General features: G+C 36.9%; 3 protein-coding genes across 3 annotated transcripts; 1 reads left to right on the top strand and 2 right to left on the bottom strand.

The window, feature by feature from the left end:
* Positions 1-1,940: 1,940 nt before the first annotated feature.
* Positions 1,941-2,574, bottom strand: LOC108807874 (DEAD-box ATP-dependent RNA helicase 3, chloroplastic-like). The gene is made up of 3 exons (XM_018580104.1): positions 2,497-2,574; positions 2,108-2,412; positions 1,941-2,019 (listed from the first exon to the last, which is right to left on the bottom strand). The coding sequence occupies exons 1-3, from the start codon at positions 2,572-2,574 to the stop codon at positions 1,941-1,943; spliced, it is 462 nt and encodes a 153-aa protein (XP_018435606.1).
* A 1,065-nt stretch (positions 2,575-3,639) lies between these two features.
* LOC108812923 (DEAD-box ATP-dependent RNA helicase 3, chloroplastic) lies at positions 3,640-7,665 on the bottom strand. Its single transcript, XM_018585321.2, has 8 exons — positions 7,256-7,665; positions 7,004-7,140; positions 5,677-6,190; positions 5,001-5,603; positions 4,775-4,918; positions 4,589-4,684; positions 4,210-4,505; positions 3,640-4,117 (listed from the first exon to the last, which is right to left on the bottom strand). Exons 1-8 carry the CDS (start codon positions 7,607-7,609, stop codon positions 4,039-4,041), a joined length of 2,223 nt encoding a protein of 740 aa, XP_018440823.2. The 5' UTR covers positions 7,610-7,665; the 3' UTR covers positions 3,640-4,038.
* A 1,291-nt stretch (positions 7,666-8,956) lies between these two features.
* LOC130506724 (uncharacterized) lies at positions 8,957-10,386 on the top strand (the record flags this gene model as incomplete). Its single annotated transcript, XM_057001407.1, has 5 exons — positions 8,957-9,418; positions 9,506-9,666; positions 9,751-9,824; positions 9,909-10,058; positions 10,149-10,386. Coding segments are annotated over exons 2-5 (618 nt in total), but the record flags the coding sequence as incomplete, so codon positions are not given.
* Positions 10,387-10,391: the final 5 nt, after the last annotated feature.

The raw sequence follows: 10,391 nt of genomic DNA, 5'->3' as shown, positions 1-10,391 counted from the left end.
GACACCTTGTCAATACAAATGTGATCACATATAACAATAGAGATGCACAAAAAGGAGTAGTGTACATAGACTAAACGCTTAATCATAGCAAAACTCAGAAACATGGAATCTGATCGTTATAATAACCATCCATCAGCTTTAGCATGTTTCCCAAGCAATCTCTGAAAATACCATTTGAGGAAAACCTTCTCCCTTGCTTACTTTCTGCACTATGTTTGTAGTTAGACCTTTGAATGAAGTATACATCCTCAGTGATTGCACTCTCTACCGTCTGAAACAAATGGTTGAAGCAAGAACTAAAGGATAAGGATCTCTCCCTATCTCTTTCTTTCAAGAGCAGAAACCATTAACTAAGAACAGTTTAAACCCCTCTCTTGTCAGGACAATCTGCTGTCCTGTGTGTCCTGAACTTCCACAATTGAAGCAAGCACCTCCAAAACTCCTAATTTACATACATCAACCAATCAGTTGATGAGGGCAAGTGTGAAGATTTTAACATAGATTCGTTTTAAAGCTCAAAAAACTTCTAGTTCCATTGTTTGTACTTGATGGAATTTGTGAGATTGGCCTTCTTATTTATTTCAGAAACTTGAAAATCATGGGATTTTATGATATATTATACTAATTTGTCTTTATGTAACACTTTTGTTTTTTCACAGCTAGTACGTATAATTCATCAAATCATTAAATTTCTGTTTTAGTAAATTTACTATGAAAATTCTTGGAATTTTCAAATGATTATGTATTCAAAAATGTTCTAAATAGTACTGGATTATAAATAGATATGGAAAATGTTAGTTTCACTCATTTACAAGTCAGAAGAGAGGATCTTACTGTGCATCGCATATTTTTCCAAGTCACAAAATGCCATAACAAGAAATGAAATAACAAGAATGCAGTTCAAACAACAGTTAGCAAATCCTATTTATGTCATGCCAGACATGAATCTAACCAAACTAAACATATCAAAGAACAAAAATCACAAACAGAAACAACAAAATATATATATAGAGGCAAAAACTCAATATATAAACGCCTTCCTCTCTATAACCGATCTACACATCTCAATACAACAAACACAAATCCTAGAGTTTTGTTTTAAACAGAAGAAACTTGTAAGAGAAAAATGGCGGGAAAAGTGTATACGATTATGGCATTGATAATGATGGGATTTGTTTTACAAGCATGCAATGGAATGAGTGTTGATGTTGATGATGGTGATGATATCAGGCCAACGCAAGATTCAAGATTCTTTTGCTTCAGAGTCTGTTCCATTAACTGTGGCAAACAAAACAAGCCTTGTTATCAAGATTGTTTGCCAAAATGTGGTCTCCCAAGACGATTTGCTAAACCAACAACATCTTCATCACCTTCAACCACCGTTTGATCCTTTTTTTTTTCTATTTGTAATTTGTCTTTAAAACTATCTATATTGATCGAGCTAACGGCTAAAGATGTCTTTAGTGTTTATCAAGAATAAGAAAATTGAGAATCATGATAAACTATGATTATGTATCTTATACTTGTGTGACAAGTCTATTCAAACTTGATTTTCTATTATAAGGACATAGACACCTTGTCAATACAAATGTGTTCACATATAGCAATAGAGATGCACAAAAAGGAGTAGTGTACATAGACTTACTAAACGCTTAATCATTGCAAAACTCAGAAACATGGAATCTGATCATTATAATAACCATCCATCAGCTTTGGCATGTTTCCCAAGCAAACTCTGAAAATGCCATTTGAGGAAAACCTTCTCCCTTGCTTACTTTCTGCACTATGTTTGTAGTTAGACCTTGACTGAAGTATACATCCTCAGTGATTGCACTCTCTACCGTCTGAAACAAATGGTTGAAGCAAGAACTAAAGGATAAGGATCTCTCCCTCTCTCTCTCTCTCTCTTTCAAGAGCAAAAACCATTAACTAAGAATAGTTTAAAACCCTCTCTTGTCAGGACAATCTGCTGCCATGTGTCCTGAACTTTCACAATTGAAGCAAGCACCTCCAAAACTCCTAATTTACATACATCAACCAATCAGTTGATGAGGGCAAGTATGAAGATTTTAACATAGATTCGTTTAAATTTAAAAAAAAAACTCACCTCTCCCGGGAAGGAGCTCTGCTGCTTGATGATGATCTTCTATCACTACCACCGCCAATCAACCAATCATCAGAACTTCCCCTGGAACCACCACCACCACGTGACCAGCTGCTTCCTCCACCACCACTGCTTCTACCTCTTCTGTTATCATCACCTCCCCAACTATCACGTCCTCGTGATGAACCTCCTCTACCGCCAAATCTTGACCCTCTAGAACCTCCTCCTCCTCCTCTAGGCATCCTGTCTCTGCTAGAGAACCGTCCATAGTTATCACTAGACGGTCCATCATCTTGCAGAGGAGGCAACTACAATCAAAACCCAAAAGATGTCAAGCGTTGTTAGTCAAAAAGGGACTTAATGTGAATATATTATGTGGTGGTATCAAAAACCTTTGTTATCATGGAGACACTGTTTCCTTCTGGCATCTCTTTCTCTAATAGCTCTTTCTCTAAATAGGTATGGAACATTTTATTTTCACTCATTTACAAGTCAAAAGAGAGGTCCAAGTTAATACAAATTATTGTTTTAATGTAAAAAAATGTAAAAGAAAAAAGAAGCAAAAAAGGTTCACGTCGAAGTCTTCTGGTAAGCATGATTAACAAAAGTTAATAACACTGAATCTAGAGTTTTGGAGAGTCCAAGTCAATCTTGCCAATGAGATGATGGAAGTGTGTTGGACAGAGCGGCTTAGTCAATTCAACGAATTGATGTTCAGTATTAATATGTAAAAGTTTGGTTCGGCTATTGCTCATTGTAGAATCATTAATTAAAGAACCGTATATTTTTTTTTGGATTTAAAATTTATCAAGATCCATGAGACAACAATGGTTTCTTGTTCATTAAAGAATCAATACTAGAAAACTGTACATCGCATGTTTTCATATTTTCCAAGTCACAAAATGCCATAACAAGAATGCAGTTTAAACAACAGTTAGCAAATCCTATTTATGTCAAGCTAGACATAAATCTAACCAAACTAAACATATCAAAGAACAAAAATCACAAACAGAAACAACAAATATACTTTATATAGAGGCAAAAACTCAATATATAAACGCCTTCCTCTCTATCACCAATCTACACATCTCATACAACAAACACAAGTCCTAGAGTTTTGTTTTAAACAGAAAAAACTTGTAAGAGAAAAATGGCGGGAAAAGTGTATATGATTATAGCATTGATAATGATGGGATTTGTTTTACAAGCATGCAATGGAATGAGTGTTGATGTTGATGATGGTGATGACATCAAGCCAACGCAAGATTCAAGATTCTTTTGCTTCAGAGTCTGTTCCATTAATTGTGGCAAACAAAACAAGCCTTGTTATCAAGATTGTTTGCCAAAATGTGGTCTCCCAAGACGACTTGCTAAACCGACAACATCTTCATCACCTTCAACCACCGTTTGATTTTTTTTTTTCTTCTATTTGTGATTTGTCTTTAAATCTATTTATACTGATAGAGGTTTATCAAGAAGAAAATTTTGAGAATCATGATAAACTATGATTATGTATCTGATACTTGTGTGACAAGTCTATTCAAACTTGATTTTCTATTATAAGGACATAGACACCTTGTCAATACAAATGTGATCACATATAAGAGATGCACAAAAAGGAGTAGTGTACATACATAGAATTACTAAACGCTTAATCATTGCAAAACTCAGAAACATAGAATCTGATCATTATAATAACCATCCATCAGCTTTGGCATGTTTCTGAAGCAATCTCTGAAAATGCCATTTGAGGAAAACCTTCTCTCTTGCTTACTTTCTGCACTATGCTTGTAATTAGACCTTGTCTGAAGTATACATCCTCAGTGATTGCACTCTAACCGTCTGAAACAAATGGTTGAAGCAAGAACGAATATGTATCAAGAACACCAAAAAGGACAAGGATCTCTCTCTTTCTCGCTCAAGAGCAGAACACTTTAAAACCCTCTCTTGTCAGGACAATCTGCTGCCCTGTGTCCTGAACTTCCACAATTGAAGCAAGCACCTCCAAAACTCCTAATTTACATACATCAAACAATCAGTTGATGAGGGCAAGTGTGAAGATTTTAACATAAGATTCATTTAAAGCTCAAAAAAAAAAAACTCACCTCTCCCGGGAAGGAGCTCTGCTGCTTGATGATCTTCTGTCACTACCACCGCCAATCAACCAATCATCAGAACTCCCTCTGGAACCACCACCACGGGACCAGCTGCTTCCTCCACCTCCACTGCTTCTACCTCTTCTGTCATCATCACCTCCCCAACTATCACGTCCTCGTGATGAACCTCCTCTACCGCTAAATCTTGACCCTCTAGAACCTCCTCCTCCTCTAGACATCCTGTCTCTGCTTGAGAACCGCCCATAGTTATCACTAGACGGTCCATCATCTTGCAGCGGAGGCAACTACAACCAAAACGCAAAAGATGTCAAGCGTTGTTAGTCAAAAAGGGACTTAATGTTGAATATGTTAATGTTGTATCAAAAACCTTTGTTATCATGGAGACACTGTTTCCTTCTGGCATCTCTTTCTCTAGTAGCTCTTTCGCAATGTCCTCTGGTAGATCAAAAACAGCTCCTTGCACCTGGATATATCAGCAGAAACAGAGATATCTATAAGACTATAGTTTTGAAAAAAATACTGCTGATATAACTATCATTTCAATGATACTGACCCTCTCATCTGCAATCAAGAAGATCTTTCCAACTTCATCTGCAGCTGGACCGTAAACATCAGAAAGAAAACCAGTGACAGACCTCGCAGACAAGAAGCCTCTAGAGTTTGTTGAATCCCGTATCAATTGCAAAGTCACCCATCCCTGCAGTTAAAAAAAGTAAAACTTCAGCTCATGAAGTGTCGAACCTTCCAAGACTCTCAAGAAGCTATACAAAATCAAGAACCTGCTCATGACTGAGGAGAGATCTAGACGAAGGAGGCTGAGAGAAACCGCTGAGGTGAGCAAGAGCTGCAGCCAAAGCATCTGTTCCTTTTTCCTCAAACAATTTTCGAGCAGTTGCTGAGAAAAACTTAATAGACTCAGGGTGAACACCGTTAAGAGTAGCCACCACTTGGTCTGCTGACGCTTCCAACACGTCACCAACGGTTGGTGGGCTAATAAACTCAAATCTGCAGCCTACATCACGCTCCAAAGACCTCACCGTTCTCTTCTGACTACTAGAGTGCATGAGAATAGCAGAGCCTTCTTTCCCTGCACGCCCAGTGCGACCAGAACGGTGCACAAAGGTCTCTGGATCATTAGGAAGTTCATAGTGGATGACAAGATCTACGTTGGGGATGTCAAGTCCACGAGATGCAACATCAGTGGCAACCAGAACCGTGAACTTCCCTTGGCGAAAACCGTTGAGCGTTCTCTCTCTTTGATGCTGAGAGATATCTCCATGAAGCGCTTCAGAAGCTATACTGTTTGATAACGCTAGTGAGACCTCGTCTGCATCTCTCTTTGTCTGTGTAAACACAATGGTCTTGCCACCCTTTGCATACACCTTCAAAGATTTAAAAACAGAACAAATCAATACAGAACTAAAGACACCAAGCTATCTATCAGCTGAGTCATACTGTTATAAGGTCGCTTAGAATAGTTCGTTTTGAGGTTGATGTAGCTGAGATTGCATAGAGTTTGATCCCCTCTGCAAGCTTCTCATCTTGGTCTCCAACCAGATCAATATTCAAGGGATTGTCAAGGTACTTCCTCGCCAGCTTCTTCACCCAAGTAGGCATAGTTGCTGAGAAAAGCATGCTTTGTCTCTTCTGAGGGAGATTCTCGAGAATCGATTCGACAGCCTCCTCAAACCCAACAGCAAGCATCTGGTCAGCTTCATCGAGCACCAAGTACTCGACTTCACCTAGCTTGAGGCTCCTTCCTTCAATCAAGTCGATGATTCTCCCAGGAGTACCAACAACAACATCAACGCCACGAGACAGAGCACTCTGCTGGATGGTGTAAGACACGCCACCGTATACACAAACAGTGCTTAGGTAAGGCGCAGACTCCTTGATCTCCTTCTCCACTTGCTTAGCTAGTTCTCGTGTAGGTGCAAGGACAAGGAACTTAGGCAGACGACCAGACTTCCTACTCATAAATACAAAAACAAAACATTTACAAAACCATCAATGTGTACCAATGTTCTAAAAATCGGTCTACATGGTAATTTATGCAATTCGAATCGGTTTAAATCATTCTAAATCGGTTAAAATTGGTCTAAATTGGTGTAAATTTGTTTAATCAAGTAATGATGTCAATGCAGATCCATAAAATTTGCCTAATTTTTTTTGTATATTTAAATTTTATAATTCATCAAAATAATTTTATAGTTAGACACACACAAAAAAAAACTAAAATATCTAATAAAAATGTAAAATATACAAAAATGTAAAAATATATATCAACATTTGTTAATGATATACAAAAATGTAAAAATATATATCAACATTTGTCAATGCAGATCCATCAAATTTGTCAAAAAAAAATTTTGTATATCTAAATTTTATAATTCATCAAAATAATTTTATAGTTAGACACAAAAAACGTAAATTATCTAATATAAATGTAAAATATATAAAATGAAAAAATATATATCAACATTTGTCAATGCAGATCCATAAAATTTGTCTAATTTTTTTTGTATATCTAAACTTTATAATTCATCAAAATAATTTTATAGTTAGACACAAAAAACTAAAATATCTAATCTAATATAACTTTAAAAATATATAAAAATTTAAAAATATATAACAACATTTGTTAATGAACAGGCCTAGCCTAGAACTCGAATAATTCACCTAGTCTCTAATTCTCTAATTTCTATAGAACGCATAATTATCCCCTAAAGATTTCTTGAACATTTTGTGTAAACAAAGTGGATGTAAGGTAAAAAAAAAGGACCTGAAAGCAGAGTAGTCTCCAGCTTGTTCAGTGAGGCGTTTAATGATAGGGATACCAAAAGCTAAAGTCTTCCCAGTTCCTGTCTTTGCACGAGCTATAATGTCTCGTCCTTCCAATGCAGGAACCAACACAGCCCTCTTCAGACAACACCAAAAACCATTTAAGAAGATAAAAGGACAAGGCTTTAGCAGTTTTCATATTGAAAGGACAAGACTTTAGCAGTTATCAGATTGAAAGGACAAGACTTTACACCTGAATTGGGAAGAGGTGAGTGATGCCACGCTTCTCCAGAGACTCGCCGAGACGTTCAGGCAACCCGAGTTTCGAGATAGCGAGCTCTTCTGGGTCGTCGTTGTTGTCGAATTCGTCGGAAAGGCCGAGGCTTATGAAAGCTTCCTCGCTGAGGACGGAGTTGGGAATAGCGACGGCGGCGGCGGAGAAAGGAGAGGAGTGGATGAGACGGGTTCTTCGGAGAGAGATGGGAGAGGAGAAGAAAGGGTTATCCAAAGAGTGAGGTGCGAAACTAGTCCTCTTTTTGGAGATGGGTTTTGAGGTTTCGAGGTGAGGGGCTTGGTAGAGTGATGGAACTCCCACCGTCGACGCCATTGTTTTTGGATACTCGCCGGAGGTGGTGAAGGAGGAAGGATGAGGTGAGAGTGTGAGGTTCTTGCCAAGGGGTGTAATAATAATCAGATATGATGGGCCTTTAAATGGGCCGGTATTTTGTAAACTCAGGATCCTTTTATTTCTGGCGTAACATATGATGTCTTTTGGGATTAAGCTAGTTTCATTCGCTGTTGCTCATCAAAAAAAAAAACTGTAGTTTCATTCGCTTGCTTTACTTACACATGGAATAAAACTTTGATCTTGATCAAAAAAAGAGAAAAAAAAACTTTCATCATGTACATGTTTTAAGATTTATATAGATAGTAGCAGTACTGGATAGTAGATTAGAAAAGAGAGCTGGAAAACCTTTATTTGTGTTATCTAACATATCATTATCTAAAAACTGGAATAGTTAAATCGATAGAGAACAAAAACATTTCTCAAAAAAAAAAAAAACATAAAAGCATAACAAAAATATCCAAACATAAGAAACATACAAACCACTAAAATAATATCAATCTAGGATTTGCGATTATTTGCAAAATGATTTTCTTTGTAATAAGTTTTAGTTAATTTTAAGTAAATGAGGGAATATATATTATGATTTTCGTTTTTTTAAAAATACTATAAGGTTTGGGACCAAAGCTCATAATTCTTCCAAATTTGAAACCATAATATGTAATATTAGTTTTTTCACGGAGGTTATTTAAACTGGGAAATTTTGAACAACTTATAGTATTGTAATATGATTTTAATCCAATACTTTAGAATCATCTATAGAATTGTGTATACAAAGTTATATTTTCTTACTAAAAAGATATATAAAAGACATTTAAATCACTAAAACTTTCAAAAAATGTATAACAATACTAAATTTTAAAGTATTTGTTTAATAACAAGATCAATAAAATTATTTCTAAAAAATCATTTCAAATTAACCAGCACAAAGATTAAATATAAAAATAATATTGTAGACAGTTAATTACTAAACCAGAAAGACATATCCAAAAAGAAAACGAGCCAACTCTTTCTTTAGCATTTGGTACCAGGTAAGCACTGGTACCAGGTAAGACGTACCCAAACCAAGTAAGCTCTGGCATGCCAAAATACAAATAAGGAACTCTTTCTCTAGCATTTGGTACCAGGTAAGCTCTGGCATTGCCGACAAATGATATTGTAGTATTGTTTATGATATCATGAAGCTTGTCTATTTATATTTTAAATCATCAGATTAGGTAAAGACCTTGTGATTGAATTATTAAGGAGAAAAAAATAGATTATTCCAAAAATAAAATTAAAAAGAAAACGTTACAAAATAATAATAATTTAGAGTTTGGAGTACACAGGCTGGATTAGATGGACGTTGATTGGGATTCTAACTCGTTGCTGATCTAAAAATCTTCAATTTAATCTCTTTTAGATTAGCTTCGCTGTGAAAGCCCATCTCCTCCCTAAAGCTTGCTCCTTCCCCAAGGAAGGAAGCAGAAAGGAAAAGGCTTATCAAAACCCTCATCTCCTAATCCACAATCAAACTCCTCTCTCTTCCTCAATTTAGGGTTTACATTGCTCTCTTCCCCGATCTTCGATTTCACACGAAATCATCAAAACCCACCACGAAAAGTTACCAACTTTGCTGATTTAGGGTTCTTCCCAATCACGGATCCGTAATCATTTCTGCTACTTCCCTCATACGAATCATCAAAACCCACCACGAAAAGTTACCGCCTTTACGGTCGGATCTCGATTTTCACCAAACCCTTTTGCGGAAAATCTCAACTTCTTCTTCACAGATCCGTCTTAGGAGGTCAGGTTTGTATACCCTTTTGCTTTGATTACATAGTTTTTTGAATAGTTTCTTTCAATTTACGTTTTTTTTTTCTTTTGTTCGTTTTGCAGAAAAAATGGCGGATACGATACCGTTTTATCTCAACATCGTGGCGTTTCTATGCACTGTTGGAGCCATTGCCTTGGCGATATTTCACATCTACAGGCATCTCTTGAACTACACTGAGCCAACTTACCAGAGATACATCGTACGCATCGTCTTCATGGTCCCGGTTAGTCTTCTCCTCAAGCATCTCTAACCTCTTGTGCCATTGTTTTTTAGTTCTTAACATGTTCTTGATTGGTTTGCTTCTCAGGTTTATGCCTTCATGTCATTCTTGTCTCTTGTCCTCCCTACAAGCTCCATATACTTTGATTCCATACGAGAAGTGTGAGTAATAATTACATTATAATGGCAAATAGGCTTTTGTGACATTTATATATCTCTAATGACTTTCTTTTTTGGTGTTTTCAGTTATGAAGCTTGGGTCATTTACAACTTCCTATCACTGTGTTTGGCTTGGGTTGGTGGTCCAGGAGCAGTGGTTCTTAGTTTAAGCGGTCGCTCTCTACAACCATCATGGTGTCTCATGACTTGTTGCTTCCCTCCATTGACATTGGACGGGTAAAGTTTCCTCCAATTGAACATTACACAACCCTCTTAAGCTGACATCTATTGATAAGAACATCATGGTGTCTTTTTTTTTGGATGCAGGCGTTTTATTAGGAGATGCAAGCAAGGTTGTCTGCAATTTGTGATCCTGAAGCCTATCCTAGTGGCTGTAACACTTGTGCTCTACGCAAAAGGGAAGTACAAGGATGGGAACTTTAACCCTGACCAGGCGTATCTCTATCTTACCATCATCTACACCATATCCTACACGGTGGCTTTGTACGCGCTTGTTCTGTTTTACATGGCGTGCAGAGATCTTCTCCAGCCGTTCAATCCTGTCCCCAA

The sequence above is a fragment of the Raphanus sativus genome, unplaced genomic scaffold, assembly GCF_000801105.2.
Source record: "Raphanus sativus cultivar WK10039 unplaced genomic scaffold, ASM80110v3 Scaffold3593, whole genome shotgun sequence".
NCBI classification, from domain to species: domain Eukaryota; kingdom Viridiplantae; phylum Streptophyta; class Magnoliopsida; order Brassicales; family Brassicaceae; genus Raphanus; species Raphanus sativus.
Note: the sequence above shows the minus strand (reverse complement) of the source record. Positions and strands in the feature narration are given on the sequence as shown.

What these genes read in the sequence shown, in the direction of transcription:
- LOC108807874 (XM_018580104.1), bottom strand. Translation starts at nt 2,574, where the DNA reads ATGTTCCATACCTATTTAGAGAAAGAGCTATTAGAGAAAGAGATGCCA. An exon ending in GTGTCTCCATGATAACAAAG is followed by an intron (nt 2,413 to 2,496) that starts GTTTTTGATACC and finishes TTTTGATTGTAG; the next exon opens with TTGCCTCCTCTGCAAGATGA. An exon ending in AGAGCTCCTTCCCGGGAGAG is followed by an intron (nt 2,020 to 2,107) that starts GTGAGTTTTTTT and finishes TATGTAAATTAG; the next exon opens with GAGTTTTGGAGGTGCTTGCT.
- LOC108812923 (XM_018585321.2), bottom strand. Translation starts at nt 7,609, where the DNA reads ATGGCGTCGACGGTGGGAGTTCCATCACTCTACCAAGCCCCTCACCTC. An exon ending in TCTTGATTGCAGATGAGAGG is followed by an intron (nt 4,685 to 4,774) that starts GTCAGTATCATT and finishes TGATATATCCAG; the next exon opens with GTGCAAGGAGCTGTTTTTGA. An exon ending in GTGTCTCCATGATAACAAAG is followed by an intron (nt 4,506 to 4,588) that starts GTTTTTGATACA and finishes TTTTGGTTGTAG; the next exon opens with TTGCCTCCGCTGCAAGATGA.